At 36.2% G+C, this 22,886-nt stretch overlaps 1 protein-coding gene across 1 annotated transcript in view; it reads right to left on the bottom strand.

The window, feature by feature from the left end:
• LOC128645776 (rho GTPase-activating protein 20) overlaps nucleotides 1–22,886 on the bottom strand; it is a 238,603-nt gene that overhangs the window by 35,054 nt on the left and 180,663 nt on the right. The window contains exons 9-11 of the mRNA XM_053699009.1: nucleotides 17,069–17,257; nucleotides 15,845–16,020; nucleotides 4,843–5,004 (exon numbers count right to left, since the gene is read on the bottom strand). Coding sequence (XP_053554984.1) covers nucleotides 4,843–5,004; nucleotides 15,845–16,020; nucleotides 17,069–17,257 — 527 coding nt within the window. The remainder of the gene's footprint in view (nucleotides 1–4,842; nucleotides 5,005–15,844; nucleotides 16,021–17,068; nucleotides 17,258–22,886) is intronic.

Raw genomic sequence — 22,886 nt, forward strand, 5'->3', positions numbered from 1 at the left:
ACAGTCAAGTCCAAAAAAAACTTTTATGTTTCAAATAGGGCATGTAATTTTAAACAACTTTCCAATTTACTTTTATCACCAATTTTGATTTGTTCTCTTGGTATTCTTAGTTGAAATCTAAACCTAGGAGGTTCATATACTAATTTCTTAGACCTTGGCCTCTAGTTATCAACGTGTCTACTTACCTGCATTCGCCGGCCCCAATACGCTCGCCTAACATCGCCGCTGCGGACCTGAATACGTTCGCCAAAGTTATCAAGAAAGCTGTCAAAAAGCTGCGCACCAAGTACGGTGCGATGAGCAGCGGACTGTTGTTAACTGACAGTCATCGATCTCACTGCTCATCGGCTTATTCGCAGCTTTCTTGCTAGCCTGTCACTAAGCACCCACACTATACTATACAGTTTTACCCCCTAAACCGCCGCTCCCAGAGCCCCCCGCACCTAAATAAACTTATTAACCCCTAAACCGCCGCTCCTGGACCCCTCAGCAACTATAATAAATATATTAACCCCTAAACCGCCTCTCCCTGACCCCACCGCCACTATAATAAATATATGAACCCCTAAACCGCCGCTCCCGGACCCCACAGCCACCTACATTATACCTACTAACCCCTAATCTGCCGCCCCCTATACCGCCGCCACCTACATAAAGTTATTAACCCCTATCCTACCTATTCCCGACCCCGCTGCAAATAAATGAATTGTTTAACCCCTAAACCGCCACACCCAGAGCCCTCCGCCACCTACATTACATTTATTAACCCCTATCCTGCCCCCCTACACCGCTGCCAATTACAGTACATTGATTAACCCCTAATTTACCCCCCTACACCGCCACCACTATATTAAATGAATTATCCCCTGAACCTAAGTCTAACCCTAACACCCCACTAACTTAAATATTATTTAAATGAATCTAAATAAATATTCCTATAATTAAATAAATTAATCCTATTTAAAACTAAATACTTACCTACAAAATAAATTTATTTTAAACGGTTTGAGCAATGGCACTACAGTTGGACAAACTTCCCAATGTATACACAATGGTTGATTGTGATTAGTAACAACTTAGTGTTCCAGTGATATTAAAGGGAGGGGTGCTCCGCACGAAAATTAAATTAAGCCCAATGTGGAAGTGAGAAAGAAACTTCCATGAAAGAATGCAGTATCAGCACTCACTGTCCTGACCAATAGGCAGAGTTAAATTTCCAATGTTAAAACATAACCTTTATTAAATAATGATAAAAAATAGGGGAGAAGGGGGAACACATACGGTTAAAAACCTAGGATAGAGTAGTCATGAATAGATACCTTAATATGATTAAATTATATAAATAGGCCTCTGAGGTATGATAGCCAAGTTAGATATATTAAGGTATAATCTACATGTTGGTAGATGTGGCAGTAGGGTTGTACTGTTTGTAGGTGGGGTATATTGTACCTATATTGTCGATATACACTACAATAGTGAAATAAAAGAATATTTTAGATCCCAAGATTGGTTCGATTCATATAGGATATTACAGTGTTTATATACTATATGAATCGAACCAATCTTGGGATCTAAAAGAACTATTATTATAACTATGTGTTAATACACTTAATATTATTTATTTATTTTTCTCTCCTCTCTCTTTATGCAATATTATCCTACAACATCTAAAGGGTGGTGGTATTCATTTTCAGGACTGATAGTCAGTCTCACATAATACAACACCAATCTTATAATAACAAGGACACTGTATGATATGATAAGTCAATCATAACACATTAGGAATTATCCTTTTGTGAGCTGTAAAATTATTAACCTTATATTAATCTCCAACTGCTGAAACTTACTAGATCCCACACAATATTTGGTACCAATTATACTCAACCATTAGTAAGCACAATTTATACCAACATATAGGTGATCCTGGCTGCCCCCAAGCTCACGGCTCAGACATGGTAACTTATGTCCTGTTGTAGGGGGGCACCCTATACTTTTATTTCACTATTGTAGTGTATATCGACAATATAGGTGCAATATACCCCACCTACAAAAAACAGTACAACCCTACTGCCACATCTACCAACGTGTAGATTATACCTTAATATATCTAACTTGGCTATCATACCTCAGAGGCCTATTTATATAATTTAATCATATTAAGGTATCTATTCATGACTACTCTATCCTAGGTTTTTAATCGTATGTGTTCCCCCTTCTCCCCTATTTTTTATCATTATTTAATAAAGGTTATGTTTTAACATTGGAAATTTAACTTCGCCTATTGGTCAGGACAGTGAGTGCTGATACCGCATTCTTTCGTGGAAGTTTCTTTCTCACTTCCACATTGGGCTTAAATACCTATAAAATAAACCCTAAGATAGCTACAATATAATTAATAATTACATTGTAGCTATTTTAGGGTTTATTTTTACTTTACAGGCAACTTTGTATTTATTTTAACTAGGTACAATAGCTATTAAATAGTTATTAACTATTTAATAGCTACCTAGCTAAAATAAATACAAAATTACCTGTAAAATAAATCCTAACCTAAGTTACAATTACACCTAACACTACTCTATCATTAAATAAATTAAATTAATTTACTACAATTACCTAAAATTAAATAAAATTAACTAAAAATAACTAAAGTACAAAAAACCCCCCTCTAAATTACAGAAAATAAAAAAAATTACAAGTTTAAACTAATTACACCAATAAAATAAAAAAGCCCCCCAAAAGAATAAAATTCCCTACCCTATACTAAATTACAAATAACCCTTAAAAGGGCCTTTTGCGGGGCATTGCCCCAAAGTAATAAGCTCTTTTACCTGTAAAAAAAAAGAATACAATACCCCCCCAACATTACAACCCACCACCCACACACCCCTACTCTAAAACCCACCCAATACCCCCTTAAAAAAACCTAACAATACCCCATTGAAGATCACCCTACCTTGAGCCGTCTTCACCCAGCCAGGCACCAGTGGTCATCCGATCCATCCAGTAGTCTTCATCCGATGGGCCAGAAGAGGACATCCAGACCGGCAGAAGTCTTCATCCTATCCGGGCAGAAAAGGACATCCAGCCCGGGAGAAGGCTTCATCCAAGCGGCATCTTCTATCTTCATCCATCCGACGAGGAACGGCTCCATCTTGAAGACCTACAGCGCAGAACATCCTTCTAGGCCGATGACTAACAACGGATGAATATTCCTTTAAATGACATCATCCAAGATGGCGTCCCTCGAATTCCTATCGGCCAATTGGAATTAAGGTAGGAAAAATCCAATTGGCTGATGTAATCAGCCAATCGGATTGAACTTCAATCCGATTGGCTGATCCAATCAGCCAATCGGATGGATGAAGATAGAAGATGCCGCTTGGATGAAGCCTTCTCCAGGTCCGGATGTCCTCTTCTGCCCGGATAGGATGAAGACTTCTGCCGGTCTGGATGTCCTCTTCTGGACCATCGGATGAAGACTTCTGGATGGATCGGATGACCACTGGTGCCCAGCTGGGTGAAGACGGCTCAAGGTAGGGTGATCTTCAATGGGGTAGTGTTAGGTTTTTTTAAAGGGGGTATTGGGTGGGTTTTAGAGAAGGGGTGTGTGGGTGGTGGGTTATAATGTTGGGGGGTATTGTATTTTTTTTACAGGTAAAAGAGCTGATTATTGTGGGGCAATGCCCTGCAAAAGGCCCCCTATTTTATTAGGGGGCTTAGATTAGGTGTAATTAGTTTAAACTTCTTGTATTTTTTTTTATTTTCTGTAATTTAGAGTTGTTGTTTTTTGTTCTTTAGTTATTTTTAGTTAATTTTATTTAATGATAGGTAATTGTGGTTAATTAATTTAATTTATTTAATGATAGTATAGTGTTAGGTGTAATTGTAACTTAGGTTAGGATTTATTTTACATGTAATTTTGTATTTATTTTAGCTAGGTAGCTTTTAAATAGTTAATAACTATTTAAAAGCTATTGTACCTAGTTAAAATAAATTCAAAGTTGCCTGTAAAATAAAAATAAACCCTAAAATAGCTACAATGTAATTATTAATTATATTGTAGCTATCTTAGGGTTTATTTTATAGGTAAGTACTTAGTTTTAAATAGGATTAATTTATTTAATTATAGGAATATGTATTTAGATTAATTTAAATAATATTTAAGTTAGGGGGGTGTTAGGGTTAGAATTAGGTTTAGGGGTTAATTCATTTAATATAGTGGCGGCGGTGTAGGGGGGGGTAGATTAGGGGTTGATAACTATGGCAAATCATCCTCGCCACAAATTCGCTGCGGAATTCCAGCGTATTTGCGGTTGACGGTTGATAACTAGAGGCTTGAATCTAATCTAAATTCATTTTGATAGTTTTTCACCACTAGAGGGCATTAGTCCACGTGTTTCATATAGATAACATTGAGCACATGAATTTACCATGGAGACAGATCTGATTGGCTAAAATGCAAGTCTGTCAAAAGAAATGAAATAAGGGGGCAGTCTGCTGAGGCTTAGATACAAGGTAATCACAGAGGTAAAACGTGTATAATTATATGTGTGTTGGTTATGTAAAACTGGGGGAATTGGTAATTAAGGGATTATCTATCTTTTAAAACAACAAAAATTCTGGTGTTGACTGTCCCTTTAATGTTGACATTTACATGAAGATTTTTTAGTAGTAAAACGTTAACCTTTCTCTTGAGCTCTCTCTATACATGGTGAAGAATGCGTGAGACCAGAGGCCAATCCAGTATTACTGACTAGTTTAATTGGTAATTCAAGTATTAAAGCTTTAAAAAATAGAAGTGTCAACAACAATTAGCCCCTCCTTCTTTGATTTCTGTACCGTTATCACTGAGGCAGCAATAAAAACTGATTCTCCGTCCATCCGGACATCATCGCCAGACATTAACTTCTCTTTCACCTCTTTGCAGATCTTGGCATTTGCTGAACGCCTGAAAATACCCTCAGTATTTGGACCTTCTTTGTAAATTAGCAGCAGCATGTCCTAGAGAAAGTAAGGCATATGGACATTGAGAAGTGGTCTACAGAGATGTAATAAAAAAAAACTCTTTACTCTAAATTGCAACATGTTCTAGATTCAGCTCTAAATAAATAAAATAAAAAAATGACAATACAATGAAAATAATGATAACAAAATAATACATTTACAGTTTGACTAGAAGTGTTACAAATTCTTAATATTCTTTAATTTTGAACCCAGCTGCGCTTCAGTGATTTAAATTGTCAAAATGTCCTGCATGCAAAATGGATTGTAAAACAACACTAGAAACATATGAAATAGTTAATAATATCACAATATTGTAGGTTGCAAATAATATTTGCAAGGCAATTCCTTTTTTAAACATCATTGGCTCTACTCAACAATGATATAGGTAAATGAGGAAATTTGAAGATTTGAATAAGATTTGAATGCACAAGAGAATTCTGGGTAATTTATGCAAATTATATATGCAAATTCTCAGTTTAGCTTTATCGATGCAACAACCACAAATCTATGTCCTACTGATGAGTTCCTAATAGAACGAAACAGGCTGTCTAGTGAGTTATTTCTGATTTGCTGCAATAATCCTGTTAAAAGGATAGCTGTGTTAAAACAGTATTTTGAAGCAAAAAAACTGAGAATTTGCATATCTAATTTGCATAACTTACCCAGAATTCTCTTGTGCTTTGGTAACATTGTATATGAGGTACTTCTGGGGAAAAGCAAGCGGGGATTCTTGCCTAGATGTGCTAATTTCCTATGCAAATATTTACATTGATTTAATTTTGAGACATGGAGGATTTTAATTTCAGTTTTTTATCTCCCCCCATAATTTTATTGAATTTTGGTTTAACCTTGAAAATAGCTTTATCAATGCATCAACCAGAAATCTATCTCCTACTGATGAGTTCCAAATAGAACGAAACAGGCTGTCTAGTGAGTGATTTCTGATTTGCTGCAATAATCCTGTTAAAAGGATAGCTGTGTTAAAACAGTATTTTGAAGCAAAAAAAATGAGAATTTGCATAACTTACCCAGAATTCTCTTGTGCATTGGTAACATTGCATATGAGGTACTTCTGGGGAAAAGCAAGCGGGGATTCTTGCCTAGATGTGCTAATTTCCTATGCAAATATTTAATTGATTTATATATATATATATATATATACTGTACATACAGTATATATATATATAGGTATAGATATATACAGATATAGGAATATCTATTTAGAAATACTTAGAACATAATCTGGTATGTGCAGAACATTGGAATGACAAATATTTACAGTAAATACATAGTCAAAACCTTTATTAAATATAAATATTGCATAAACATGTTTTTACATGTTTTCAGCGACAGTCAACACCAAAATTGTTATTGTTTAAAAAGATAAATAACGCCTTTACAATCCATTATCCAGCTTTGCACAACCAACATTGTTATATTAATAAACTTTATAACATTTAAACCTCTAAATGTCTGCCTGTTTCTAAGCCACTACAGACAGCCTCTTATCACATGCTTTTTTATTTGCTTTTCACAAGAGACTTCTAATCCATGTGGGCCATATAGATAACATTGCGCTCTCTCCCGTGGAGTTGTGGCTGCACTAATTGGCTAAAATGCAAGTCAATAGATAAATAAATGAATAAATAGCCATGTGATCAGGGGGCTGTCAAAAGAGGCTTCGATACAAGGTAATCACAGAGGTTAAAAGTATATTAAAATAACTATTTTGGATGTGCAAAACTGGGCAATGGATAATAAAGGGATTATCTATCTTTTTAAACAATAAACATTTTGGAGTTGACTTTCTTTTTAAGCTTATCTCACTGTCCTGCTGTAAACAATTAGGAACAGATATAAAACAGGCAATAAAACCAACTAATACAAGGTCCTGTGGGATTCCACACAGCCTTTTATACATAAACTCTACTTTATTGCCTGGTTTATATATCTTTCCCTAATTGTTCTCCACAGAAGACATAGATAAATAGTGTTAGAGAAATACATTGAAAACTCCAATCTGGCGTCACTTCCGGTGATTCCATACATCTGCTTGCTCTGTGTCTCAGTGAGTGACAGGATTCACAACCAATCAGATGGGCACTGTAAATCGCCTATCTTCACTATCTATTTTGCCTCTGCCTGGGGGGTTCAAGGGGGGCAAAGTTGATTACTTTATAGAATATAGAGTACTTAATAGATATAATGGTAAAACATACAGCTACATATTATTCTAAGGCTAACGTTTTCTTTGAATACATCATTATGTGTATTTACTGTTTAATATTCCTTTACGGTCTAGAAACAACTTTAACAAGCCTTGATGTTTTAGAAGACTTAAGAATTCTCCTTTCAGAAAAAAACCCCATAAAATGATTCCAGAATTCACAAATTAATTGTGATGCACATGAACCACATGAAACACTGTATTTTAGGAAATGACATATAACGTTATTTTTGGCTCTATTTAACCACTTGACGTCATTAGGATGTTCCGTGCCGTCCTAAAAGCACTGGGCTTAAATAACTTTAGGACGGCATGGAACATCCTAACCTTTAAGGTATCCTGCTCTATTTTGAAAACAAACATCTGACTGGGGACGTGCCTAGCAAAGCAGGCAGTTCCCCAGGAGTCAATCAGTGTTGTTTTTGAAGCACATAATCGCAGTGACAATCATGTGTTTCATTTTCCTTTTTTTATGATCGGAACTTAGATGTATGGGTCCATCCTGAAGGGGTTAAATAGATTAAAAAAAAACTCTTGTTTTTGTATAACAAATATGCTTTATCCAACACTTCCTAGAAAGGCCAAAAATCTATAGGCTAGATTACGAGTTTTGCGTTAAGCTGAAAAAGCAGCGTTAACAGGTCCTAACGCTGCTTTTTCACTACCGCTGCTATTATAAATCTTGCAGGTTTAGGGGCACCGCACACTTCTTTGGCCTTACTACAAAACGACACATAAACTTCGTAAACCCTTTTTTCTATGGGACTTCCATAGCGCCAGTATTACGAGTCTGTCCTGGGAGGCCAAAAAGTGAGCGGTACACCCTCTAACTCCAAGATCCGTAATGCATTCTAAAGTCAGTAGTTATGATCTTTACACTACAACGCCCTAGCATAAAACTTATAACTAAAGTGCTAAAAACTACACTAACACCCATAAACTACCTATTAACCCCTAAATCGAGGCCCTCCCGCATCGCAAACACTATAATAACATTTTTAACCCCTAATCTGCCGCTCCGGACATCATAATATAATAAACATATTAACCCCTAAACTGCCGCACTCCCGCCTCGCAAACACTAGTTAAATATTATTAACCCCTAATCTGCCCCCCTAACATCGCCGCCACCTACATTATACTTGTTAACTCCTAATCTGCCGTCCCCAACGTTGCCGCCACTATATTAAATGTATTAACCCCTAAATCTAAGTCTAACCCTAATCCTAACACCCCCTAACTTAAATATAATTTAAATAAATCTAAAGAAAATTACTATCATTAACTAAATTATTCCTATTTAACTAAATACTTACCTATAAAATAAACCCTAAGCTAGCTACAATATAACTAATAGTTACATTGTAGCTAGCTTAGGGTTTATTTTTATTTTACAGGCAAGTTTGTATTTATTTTAACTAGGTAGAATATTTATTACATAGTTATTAACTATTTAATAACTAGCTAGCTAAAATAAATACAAATTGACCTGTAAAATAAAACCTAACCTAAGATACACTAACACCTAACACTACACTACAATTAAATAAATTAACTAAATTAAATACAATTAAATAAATTAACTAAATTAAATACAATTAAATAAATTAAATTAGCTAAATCACAAAAACAAACAAACACTAAATTACAGAAAATAAAAAACAAATAGATCTTTAAACTTATTACACCTAATCTAATAGCCCTATCAAAATAAAAAAGCCCCCCCCCCCCAAAAAAAAACCCTAGCCTAAACTAAACTATCAATAGCCCTTAAAAGGGCCATTTGCGGGGCATTGCCCCAAAGTAATCAGCTCTTTTACCTGTAAAAAAAATACAAACAACCCCCCAACAGTAAAACCCACCACCCACACAACCAACCCCCCCAAATAAAATTCTAACTAAAAAAACCTAAGCTCCCCATTGCCCTGAAAAGGGCATTTGGATGGGCATTGCCCTTAAAAGGGCATTTAGCTCTTTTGCAGGCCCAAAGCCCTAACCTAAAAAATAAACCCACTGAATACACCCTTAAAAAAATCCTAACACTAACCCCCGAAGATTCACTTACCGGGAGAAGTCTTCATCCAAGCGGCAAGATGCCCACAACGAAGCCGGCAGAAGTGGTCCTCCAGATGGGCAGAAATGGTCCTCCAGACGGGCAAAAGTCTTCACCCAGGCGGCAGCTTCTATCTTCATTCTTCTGGCACCGAGCGGGTCCATCTTCAAGACATCCAACGCGGAGCATCCTCTTCAAATGACGGCTTCTTCGTAATGAATATCTCCAAGATGGTGTCCCTTAGATTCCAATTGGCTGATAGAATTCTATCAGCCAATCGGAATTAAGGTAGAAAAAATCCTATTGGCTGATGCAATCAGCCAATAGGATTGAGCTGGCATTCTATTGGCTGTTTGAACAAACAAAAATACTAGGGAGAGCTAAAAATAGCTGAAGTGTATCATAAATGGATAAGAGATAAACAAGGGATATAAATAGATAGATAAATAATCACTACTCAAACAAACAACTGCAGAAGATTAACAAGAGTAGAATTGATATTGAGTACAGGTAGACCTAAAGAGTATAAAATAAAATCTATCAAAATTCTTCATAAATAGTAGCAAATGAACAATAATGTGAGAAAAAGGTTCCGGTTCACATATAAAACAGTATTAATTTAATGGTTGCAATAAAAAATGTAATTAAACATATATAGCACATATAGCGTACTAATAGTTTGACCTAGTACAATATCCAATATTCAATATACAATAATAGATCTCAGCGTAAAAATGGATGCATTAAAAATTGATATAAATTATAACACACATATAAATATAATCAGAAATACATTCGGGGTAGAGGTAATGTCTTTAGGCGTAATACGGCTATGCAAACTGTGTGGGTAATCCCAGTCAAATCTGTAGATAAAAAGTTCAGATAGCAATCCTATTTGGAGCCCAGATCAAAGCCGAATAGCTGTCCTATCCTTAGCAGCGTGAATCTTTTAACAGCACGAGGATCCTCCTATGAGAAGGGGAGTTCCTTTTAGTGAAATGTCAAGTCACGTAATACAAAATGATATCTGTACTCACAGTTCAGACTGTTATTGTCGGCATTGGACACAAAGTACACCGGTCACGCTACCAGAATGGAGTTCCCACAGGTCACAAACATGCAGTGTCCTTAATAACGGGTAAAGTGTCGGATTCCGATAATCCATAAAACAAATGTGCTTCACTGACGGAAGCAAAAAACAACGCGTTTCAATTTTTGTTTCTTTTTCAAGCTCACGATAGGATACAACTACGTGCTTCCTTTTAAACCTATCCTGCAAATCCTATTGGGTAGTTCCGATTTACATATCTTTAAAGGGCCATGCTATATTGTATGGAAAACACACTATTACAGTCTTATACACAATGGTAATTTTTCAGAAAAAATTAATATATAAACATTATTAGATTAATATTAATAACAATCCATGTAATAAGATTTAAAAATTTTTTTTTTTAATATAGTTTACAACACTCAAAATGGTCCGGCACCTTCAGAGTATATAAATACTTAACGCTAATATATATAGTGTAATAATTACTGTATTTGATCTATTTGGCTCCATTCGAAGTACAATCTCAATTCTAATAAAGTAAGCTCTTCAATCTAAAAAATATATCCATATATACAATATAAGCAGTATAAGAGATAAAAAATATATATAAAAATATAGTCAATAATAACTAAAGTCAATAATAAGTACAATCAGGTCACAAATAGAGACCGACATGACATATAAGGTATAAAATGTCATAGGAAACATCCCAAGTCAAATTCTAGATTAAACCATGTGGTGTCAAAGTTTTTAGTTCAAAAATTCACTTTGCTTCTAATTTTAAAATTTCTTTTTGCATATTACAGCCTCTCAAGTTGGGTTTCACTTGGTCTATTACAGTATAGGACAAATGCTTAATATTACCATTATTGCATTTCTTAAAATGTTTGGGTACAGGAAGTTCCTTATTCTCAATCGAATTAATGTGTTCTCTTATCCTATAATTGACGGACCTTGTCGATTCACCTACACACTGAACCCCACATAAACATTAGAGGAGATAGACTACATTGGAATCTGTGCACCTATACATATTATTTATTTTGTACTCCTTTTTTGTTACTCCTGATCTAAAGACCTTACTCTTATTTGAATGTTTACAGGCATTACAGCTATGACATGGGAAAAGACCTGTAATTTTATTCCCTCTCAGGTCTCTATCTCTGTTTGTCTGCTGACTTCCTTTTTTCAACTCAGTAGGAGCTAGATGTGTTTTGAGATTTATACAGGGTTGAAGCACTGAAACTAAATAGAGTAGACCTACTTACCCAAAATACAAAAATAAAAACAAAATCAAATGCTATGGAAGAATTTAGGGTCCCTTTTATAACTCAATATATTGAGGATAGCAGAAAATTGGAGAAAATTTTAAAAAGACATTGGCTTATCCTCAAATCAGATGACATTTTGGGCCCATTGATTCCAAAGTATCCGAACATAGTGTATAGAAAATGTAGAAATCCCAAAATGCATCTAGCTCCTACTGAGTTGAAAAAGGGAAGTCAGCAGACAAACAGAGATAGAGACCTGAGAGGGAATAAAATTACAGGTCTTTTCCCATGTCATAGCTGTAATGCCTGTAAACATTCAAATAAGAGTAAGGTCTTTAGATCAAGAGTAACAAAAAAGGAGTACAAAATAAATGATATGTATAGGTGCACAGATTCCAATGTAGTCTATCTCCTCAAATGTTTATGTGGGGTTCAGTATGTAGGGGAATCGACAAGGTCCATCAAGGTTAGGATAAGAGAACACATTCATTTGATTGAGAATATGGATTTGGATAGAAATAAGGAACTTCCTGTACCCAAACATTTTAAGAAATGCAATAATGGTAATATTAAGCATTTGTCCTATACTGTAATAGACCAAGTGAAACCCAACTGGAGAGGCTGTAATATGCAAAAAGAAATTTTAAAATTAGAAGCAAAGTGGATTTTCGAACTAAAAACTTTGACACCACATGGTTTAAATCTAGACTATGACTTGGTATGTTTCCTATGACATTTTATACCTTATATCTCTTGTCGGTCTCTAATTGTGACCTGATTGCACTTATTATTGACTTTATTAATTATTGATTATATTTTTATATATATTTTTTATCTCTTATACTGCTTGTATTGTATATATGGATATATTTTTTAGATTGAAGAGCTTACTTTATTAGAATTGAGACTGTACTTCGAATGGAGCCAAATAGATCAAATACAGTAATTATTACACTATATATATATTAGCTTTAAGTATTTATATACTATGAAGGTGCTGGACCATTTTGAGTGTTGTAAACTATATAATTTTTTTTTTTTAAATCTTATTACATGGATTGTTATTAATATTAGTCTAAGAATGTTTATATATTCATTTTTTTCTGGAAAATTACCATCGTGTATAAGACTGTAATAGTGTGTTTTCCATACAATATAGCATGGCCCTTTAAAAATCTGTGAATCAGAACTACCCAGTAGGATTTGCAGGATAGGCAAAAAATAAAAGGGAGCACGTAGTTGTATCCGATCATGAGCTTGAAAAAGAAACAAAATTTGAAACGCATTGCTCTTTGCTTCCGTTTTATGGATTATCGGAATCTTGCGTTTAAACTCACTTAAGTGATACAGTAATAACTGCCAAAGGCGAATCTAAAGGTGTTTAGATTGGTTAATTAACGATCTAACCCATTAGATAGATTATTTCATATCACTGAGTTTTTTGCCTATTCTGTAGAGGCTTTTATCAATCTGGACATTTTGCCCGTTATTAAGGACACTGCATGTTTGTGACCTGTGGGAACTCCATTCTGGTAGCGTGACCGGTGTACTTTGTGTCCAATGCCGATAATAACAGTCTGAACTGTGAGTACAGATATTGTTTTGTATTACGTGACTTGATATTTCACTAAAAGGAACTCCCCTTCTCATAGGAGGATCCTCACACTGTTAAAATATTCACAATGCTAAGGATAGGACGGCTATTCGGCTTTGATCTGGGTTCAAAATAGGATTGCTATCTGAACTTTTTATCTACAGATTTGACTGGGATTACCCATACAGTTTGCATAGCCATATTATGCCTAAAGACATTACCTCTACCCCGAATGCATTTCTGATTATATTTATAGGTGTGTTATAATTTATATCAATTTTTAATGCATCCATTTTTACGCTGAGATCTATTATTGTATATTGTATATTGTACCATTTCGACCTATTAGTACGCTATATGTGCTATATATGTTTTATTAAATTTTTTATTGCAACCTTTAAATTAATACTGTTTTATATGTGAACCGGCACCTTCTTCTCACATTATTGTTCATTTGCTACTATTTATGAAGAATTTTGATTGATTTTATTTGATTTTATTTTATACTCTTTAGATCTACCTGTACTCACTATTATTCTACTCTTGTGGTTAATCTTCTGCAGTTGTTTGTTTGAGTAGTGATTTTTTATCTATCTATTGATATCCCTTGTTTATCTCTTATACATTTATGATACACTTCAGCTATTTTTAGCGTTCCCTAGTATTTTTGTTTGTTCTAATGTCTTGTTTATAGGATTTGCTGAGAGATTCCTATTTTCTAGTTGGAGTTTGTTGTATTATTACTTTTTTGGCGCTGATCACTCTCCCTTCTGTGCATTCTATTGGCTGTTCGAATCAGCCAATAGAATGCAAGCTCAATCCTATTGGCTGATTGGATCAGTCAATAGGATTTAAGTTCTGATTTAAGTTCCGATAGAATTCTATCAGCCAATCGGAATCTAAGGGACGCCATCTTGGATGACGTCACTTAAAGAGATATTCATTACTAAGAAGCCGTCGCTTGAAGAGGATGCTCCGCGTCAGATGTCTTGAAGATGGACCCGCTCCGTGCCGGAAGGATGAAGATAGAAGATGCCATCTGGATGAAGACTTCTGCCTGGTAAGTGAATCTTCGGGGGTTAGTGTTAGGATTTTTTTAAGCTTGAATTGGGTGGGTTTATTTTTTAGGTTACGGCTTTGGGCCTGCAAAAGAGCTAAATGCCCTTTTAAGGGCAATGCCCATCCAAATGCCCTTTTCAGGGCAATGGTGAGCTTAGATTTTTTTAGTTAGGATTTTATTTGGGGGGTTGGTTGTGTGGGTGGTGGATTTTACTGTTGGGGGGGTTGTTTGTATTTTTTTTACAGGTAAAAGAGCTGATTACTTTGGGGCAATGCCCCACAAATGGCCCTTTTAAGGGCTATTGATAGTTTAGTTTAGGCTAGGGTTTTTTTATTTTTGGGGACTTTTTTTTATTTTGATAGGGCTATTAGATTAGGTGTAATTAGTTTAAAGATCTGTAATTTGTTTTTTATTTTCTATAATTTAGTGGTTTTTTTTGTGATTTAGCTAATTTAATTTATTTAATTGTATTTAATTAAGTTAATTTATTTAATTGTATTTAATTTAGTTAATTTATTTAATTGCAGTGTAGTGTTAGGTGTTATTGTAACTTAGGTTAGGTTTTATTTTACAGGTCAATTTGTATTTATTTTAGCTAGGTAGTTATTAAATAGTTAATAACTATTTAATAACTATTCTACCTAGTTAAAATAAATACAAACTTGCCTGTAAAATAAAAATAAACCCTAAGCTAGCTACAATGTAACTATTAGTTATATTGTAGCTAGATTAGGGTTTATTTTATACGTAAGTATTTAGTTTTAAATAGGAATAATTTAGTTAATGATAGAAATTTTATTTAGATTTATTTTAATTATATTTCAATTGGGGGTATTAGGTTTAGGGGTTAATACATTTAATATAGTGGCAGCGATGTTGGGGGCGGCAGATTAGGGGTTAATAAGTGTAGGTAGGTTGCAGTGACATTGGGGGCGGCAGATTAGGGGTTAATAAGAATAATGTAGGTGTCGGTGATGTCGGGGGAGGCAGATTAGGGGTTAATAAGTGTAAGATTAGGGGTGTTTAGACTCGGGGTTCATGTTAGGGTGTTAGGTATAAACATAAAATGTGTTTCCCCATAGGAATCAATGGGGCTGCGTTACAGAGCTTTACGCTGCTTTTTTGCAGGTGTTAGATTTTTTCTCAGCCGGCTCTCCCCATTGATGTCTATGGGGAAATAGTGCACGAGCATGTACAACCAGCTCACCGCTGACTTAAGCAGCGCTGGTATTGGAATGTGGTATGGAGCAAAATTTTGCTCTACGCTCACTTCTTGCCTTTTAACGCCGGGTTTAGAAAAACCTGTAATACCAGCGCTGTTGGTAAGTGAGCAATAAGAAAAAACTGCTCATTAGCACCGCATAGCCTCTAATGCAAAGCTCGTAATCTGGCCGTAAATCTGTAATCTAGGCTTTTTTTGATTTGCAGGCTACAAAATTTAATTTGTGATAGCTCTAGTGAGTGTCAGGCAAGCACTAAACCAAGAGATGTTTACTGTCCTTGCAAGCATTATTTTTCCTCACAGTATGAAGGAGAGCGTGACAGCAATGAGTGATGATATGTTAAATGAAGTCTTACCATGATGGGTTTGGGGAGGTTCCCATTGGTACACAGTGATGAGAGGGACACTCCAAACAGTCTTCGGTGGGTTGTTGGTGATTGGGATGCGGGACTGCTTGGCGGAGTACTCCCACTGCGTCGTAGTGCCCAGTCTATTAAGGATTTCTTCCTCTTTGAATGTTTTTGTGCAGATTCTGGCAGAGAGAAGATCAGAATTTACTACCCCTTCAATGGTTTAACAAGATTATAAAAAAACTTTGCCATTTGTTGTAGTGATGTTTACTGTCAGGATATTTTACTTTTATACAGTAAATTCATAAATCACTGTTGATCCATTGTATTTTTTTTATTTCAAATGTTCTATTAACTTTTAAAAAAATATGAAAAAAGAATTCAACACACCAACAACATAAAGATATAATATAAATGTTTTAAAAAAAGGGGTAATAGCAAGATACCAAAATACAAATAATGAAAGTTTGATTTCAGCCGACAACACCTTCAGAAAAGAAATGAAAAGACAATAGTATTTATAGAATAATAAGATAATGAAACATAAAAGTCTTTTTGATAATTACATGATAACACTTACTTTTATCTTAACAATCTGAGGTGTTTAAATATACAGAAGTACATTATCCATATAAAAAGTTATAATAGGAGGCAAGACCGCTCAGAATAAAGGGGGGGGGCGAAGAGGTGCATGATCTAGAATCAAGGGTAGAGTAAAGTGAGTGCCAGGAACAAAAGGTGACCAAGAAGCAGTTGATTTATTGTATTTTATGTAATATTTTTTTCATTTCCTTTTTTAAACACTACAGAAGTCTATGGTATGTATTGACCAATTCTTCATCAAAGAGGATATTTACCCAAGACTTCCTCCAAGTGAAGTAAAAGAAAAACATCTGGGATCATGTTTCGAATATTCTCCTTATAGTAACTTAAAATTCCTTAAGATCTTTGAAATCCTATGAAATCACAGTTTCTCTAGTCTTCAAGCTAGTAAAACATGAGTGCTCCCTATAAGACACACTGAAGTGGTCTCTGGGTAAAACCACTGCCAGATTTATCAATAAGCAAACATGGTCTAATAGTGCTTCCCTCATAGGGTCTAACATTTGTTCATTACGTTATGAAACAACCCACTCTAGATTTCACAATATCAGTGTGTATCACATGCAAACAAATGTCAGATATTTTAAACTATCCAAGCAAAAGTACATATACACAGTGCTTTGTTACCTCGGTTAAACTGAAGAGGGATTTGGGGCTTCACTTTTAGAATGAATTGGCATTGTCTGTCCCCTAGGAGTTGCTCATTGATCACCATTTCTGAGCTGTGGCCCCAGAACAAATAATTATTGCTTCCTGTGGACAGCTCCAGAGAATCTCGGAGATAGCTCATTATGATACTGTAGGGGTACTCATGACCTAGAGGCAAAAACAAGGTTTACATAGATCTCAACTACAAGTACAGTAATTTAAAACATTGGGTGTGCTGTGGTGGCAGCAGTCAATAGGAATAACTGGATTATGATCTTTCAATAGATATCTAAATTGCAATTAAGGACCACTGGCCTGACTTACTTGCTATGCCTCGTGCCATTAGCTTAAAGAGATATTTGAATTAAAAAACAAAATCTCATTATTCCTTAGTACTTTTTTTAGCAGTAGTATTGCATGTTATATAAGTGTTTACCTCCTGCAAAAAAAGGTTAACACATAGCTAAAATCATGCTTGAGAGCCACAAAACATACTGCTACTCCTGAGAACTATACACCTCATTGGTTCATTGGCTATGTTCTGTCCAGGAGCTGTAAAGTGTTGTGCCTTGAAGTGGCACCTGAGCTATGCGTTTAACCCCTTTGCTGGGGGCTAAATATACAGTTTAGCAAGGGACATGTGCTAATTCTAAAATTTTACATTTGTATTAGTGTCCCTTTAAATGTATGTGCTTAACAGTCCAGTATTTCCTCCAGTCTTGAGTAAAATCCCTTACACGTTTAGAAAGCACACCCTTGCTATTGGGAGGTTGATGTATGTATATATATATATATATATATATATATATATATATACATATACATACATACACATACTATACAGTGGGGAAAAAAAGTATTTAGTCAGCCACCAATTGTGCAAGTTCTCCCACTTAAGAAGATGAGAGAGGCCTGTAATTTTCATCATAGGTATACCTCAACTATGAGAGACAAAATGTGGAAACAAATCCAGACAATCACATTGTCTGATTTGGAAAGAATTTATTTGCATATTATGGTGGAAAATAAGTATTTGGTCACCTACAAACAAGCAAGATTTCTGGCTCTCACAGACCTGTATCTTCTTCTTTAAGAGGCTCCTCTGTCCTCCACTCATTACCTGTATTAATGGCACCTGTTTGAACTTGTTGTCAGTATAAAAGACACCTGTCCACAACCTCAAACAGTCACACTCCAAACTCCACTATGGTGAAGACCAAAGAGCTGTCGAAGGACACCAGAAACAAAATTGTAGACCTGCACCAGGCTGTGAAGACTGAATCTGCAATAGGCAAGCAGCTTGGTGTGAAGAAATCAACTGTGGGAGCAATAATTAGAAAATGGAAGACATACAAGACCACTGATAATCTCCCTCGATCTGGGGCTCCACGCAAGAACTCACCCCGTGGGGTCAAAATGATCACAAAAACGGTGAGCAAACATCCCAGAACCACATGGGGGGACCTAGTGAATGACCTGCATAGAGCTGGGACCAACGTAACAAAGGCTACCATCAGTAACACACTACGCCGCCAGGGACTCCAGTGATGTGCAGTCACTAGAGGCAGGTGAGGCAGTGCTTCACCTCTCATATGGGCAAAAATATATATTTTTTTATTGGCTTTAAAAAAAAAATTGTAATTTTTTTTCCCCAGCATTTTTTTTTCTCACAGCTATATGTTGTGCAATGAAGAGGCACAAGCAGTTCTGCCCACCATTACACAACATGCTGCGCCATCTACTGGATGCAAGTGGTTAAGATCATTGCATGGCCCATTAACTGCTTATTTGAGGCAGTCCTATTTGGGCTGAACCAATCTAGCGAGAGGCATTAGTAAGTGGAATATAGTGTTGGGGCTGGATGTTAAATCATATAAAACAAAACAAAAACGGAAAAAAACAACTTTCATATATTTTGTTGCTGTCCTGTGAAGCTGCCAGCTTTGCTAAAGTAAAGAAGAGAGTTCTGTTCTTCCCCTTTAAGTGCAGTGGAATGTGCCACTGTCACTTCCTGAATCCTTCCAGAGCAGGAGAGAGGCACAGAGAGCACTGCATTGTTTCAGCCACATCTTATTAAAGTAAGATTTTACTGAAAGGGATTCTGTTAGTGAAAATGATAATTTAATGAATGTGGTTTAGTGTTTTTTTTACTCTTTTACAGCAAAGGACCGTTTTTGTATTTTGTTTACTCAAACTTTACACCCACTAACTTAGCAGCTTGCCTCTGTACTTCACACTAAATTATAGACTAATTTTCTGAACTCTCTGTAGCTCTGCTGTTTTATTACTTTAAAATGCTGTGGTCCCTCTCCCCCCCCCCCCATTGTGTGTGTGTGTATCTCTCTCTCTCTCTATCTATCCATCTCTCTCCTTATGTGTTGTTCTCCCCCATGGTCTCTTTCTCTCTCTGTCTCTCTTCCTCCCCCTCTGACTCTCATCCCTTATGTAATGAAAAAATCCCAGGGACTCAGATCCTGCAGTGCCAAATGTGTCCCCCTGCTTAAGCCAGTACATGTCCGGGCCTGTCTGAAATATGCTAGATAGCATTTGGATGATCCAGAAGCGGTTTGGGAGAATCTCATATGGTCAGATGAAACCAAAGTAGAACTGTTTGGTAGAAACACAATTTGTCGTGTTTGGAGGAGAGAGAACACCATACGTACTGTGAAGCATGGGGGTGGAAACATCATGCTTTGGGGCTGTTTCTCTGCAAAGGGAACAGGACGACTGATCCGTGTACATGAAAGAATGAATGGGGCCATGTATCGTGTGATTTTGAGTGCAAACCTCCTTCCATCAGCAAGGGCATTGAAGATGAAACATGGCTGGATCTTTCAGCATGACAATGATCCCAAACTCACCACCCGGGCAACGAAGGAGTGGCTTGGTAAGAAGCATTTCAAGGTCCTGGAGTGGCCTAGCCAGTCTCCAGATCTCAACCCCATAGAAAACCTTTGGAGGGAGTTGAAAGTCCGTTTTGCCCAGCGACAGCCCCAAAACATCACTGCTCTACTGTAGAGGAGATCTGCATGCAGGAATGGGCCAACATACCAGCAACAGTGTGTGACAACCTTGTGAAGACTTACAGAAAATGTTTGACCTCTTTCATTGCCAACAAAGGATATATAACAAAGTATTGAGATGAACTTTTGATATTGACCAAATACTTATTTTCCACCATAATTTGCAAATAAATTCTTTCCAAATCAGACAATGTGATTATCTGGATTTGTTTCCACATTTTGTCTCTCATAGTTGAGGTATACCTATGATGAAAATTACAGGCCTCTCTCATCTTCTTAAGTGGGAGAACTTGCACAATTAGTGGCTGACTAAATACTTTTTTTCCCCACTGTATATACAGGGAGTGCAGAATTATTAGGCAAGTTGTATTTTTGAGGATTAATTTTATTATTGAACAACAACCATGTTCTCAATGAACCCAAAAAACTCATTAATATCAAAGCTGAATAGTTTTGGAAGTAGTTTTTAGTTTGTTTTTAGTTTTAGCTATTTTAGGGGGATATCTGTGTGTGCAGGTGACTATTACTGTGCATAATTATTAGGCAACTTAACAAAAACAAATATATACCCATTTCAATTATTTATTTTTACCAGTGAAACCAATATAACATCTCAACATTCACAAATATACATTTCTGACATTCAAAAACAAAACAAAAACAAATCAGTGACCAATATAGCCACCTTTCTTTGCAAGGACACTTAAAAGCCTGCCATCCATGGATTCTGTCAGTGTTTTGATATGTTCACCATCAACATTGCGTGCAGCAGCAACCACAGCCTCCCAGACACTGTTCAGAGAGGTGTACTGTTTTCCCTCCTTGTAAATCTCACATTTGATGATGGACCACAGGTTCTCAATGGGGTTCAGATCAGGTGAACAAGAAGGCCATGTCATTAGATTTTCTTCTTTTATACCCTTTCTTGCCAGCCACGCTGTGGAGTACTTGGACGCGTGTGATGGAGCATTGTCCTGCATGAAAATCATGTTTTTCTTGAAGGATGCAGACTTCTTCCTGTACCACTGCTTGAAGAAGGTGTCTTCCAGAAACTGGCAGTAGGACTGGGAGTTGAGCTTGACTCCATCCTAAACCTGAAAAGGCCCCACAAGCTCATCTTTGATGATACCAGCCCAAACCAGTACTCCACCTCCACCTTGCTGGTGTCTGAGTCGGACTGGAGCTCTCTGCCCTTTACCAATCCAGCCACGGGCCCATCCATCTGGCCCATCAAGACTCACTCTCATTTCATCAGTCCATAAAACCTTAGAAAAATCAGTCTTGAGATATTTCTTGGCCCAGTCTTGACGTTTCAGCTTGTGTGTCTTGTTCAGTGGTGGTCGTCTTTCAGCCTTTCTTACCTTGGCCATGTCTCTGAGTATTGCACACCTTGTGCTTTTGGGCACTCCAGTGATGTTGCAGCTCTGAAATATGGCCAAACTGGTGGCAAGTGGCATCTTGGCAGCTGCACGCTTGACTTTTCTCAGTTCATGGGCAGTTATTTTGCGCCTTGGTTTTTCCACACGCTTCTTGCGACCCTGTTGACTATTTTGAATGAAACGCTTGATTGTTCGATGATCACGCTTCAGAAGCTTTGCAATTTTAAGAGTGCTGCATCCCTCTGCAAGATATCTCACTATTTTTGACTTTTCTGAGCCTGTCAAGTCCTTCTTTTGACCCATTTTGCCAAAGGAAAGGAAGTTGCCTAATAATTATGCACACCTGATATAGGGTGTTGATGTCATTAGACCACACCCCTTCTCATTACAGAGATGCACATCACCTAATATGCTTAATTGGTAGTAGGCTTTCGAGCCTATACAGCTTGGAGTAAGACAACATGCATAAAGAGGATGATGTGGTCAAAATACTAATTTGCCTAATAATTCTGCACTCCCTGTATAAACACCATAATGTAATACAATACTACAAAAACTGCTAAACAATAAGACAAATATATGCGTTGTATAAAGTGATATTGTGCACGGTAAATGCTACAATAGATTGCAAAATTAAAAAAAAAAAAGGTAAGATAGAATCCTAACACAAGGGATGATCACAATCCTTTAGAATAATGTATATAATGTTTTTCTACAGCAAATAACCATTAAAATCTGTTTTTTTTTTGTAGATAAATAATTTGATGTTTTTCTAAGGGATCCAGAATCCAATAGTGAAACATTTACAGTTCCTCTGACTAGCACAAGTTGTAACACCTCTGTATTCTGTTCTTCTATTTGTTTCCCCCCAAAAATATGCCTAAGACCTTTTTACAACTACACATTGTATTGGCAGCTATTGCTTCTTCAGATAAATAGTTCAACAGTTTGATCACTTTTACATTTTCATTACTGGAGATTAAATCTCCTTTCCTCTGTCCTTGATGTGTAACCTCTTTCTTGTAATAAATGGTGTTCCTGTCTCCTCTCTATAGGGACCCTATGTAGTTATATTAAAGTGTATTTAAAAATCATTTTGTAATGGCAGTTTAATTATCTCTATCTATCTATCTATCTATCTATCTATCTATCTATCATCTAAAAATCTCTCATTATTTAAACACAGATATTAGGTCACATGTATTAAAAGATGGAACAACAATGTTCTTGACCAGGGAACCTGTCCACTGCCTAGATGCACCATTGCATACTAACAATGCAGCCCCCTGCTCTTGTGAGAAGAATCACCATGTGTGAGCCTATTATTTGCAGTAGTCCCTGTTTCTAACAGCAGTTGGGTTATCTATAGGCTATGGTTATTATGGTGAGGGTATA

Source organism: Bombina bombina, chromosome 1 (assembly GCF_027579735.1).
Source record: "Bombina bombina isolate aBomBom1 chromosome 1, aBomBom1.pri, whole genome shotgun sequence".
NCBI lineage: Eukaryota > Metazoa > Chordata > Amphibia > Anura > Bombinatoridae > Bombina > Bombina bombina.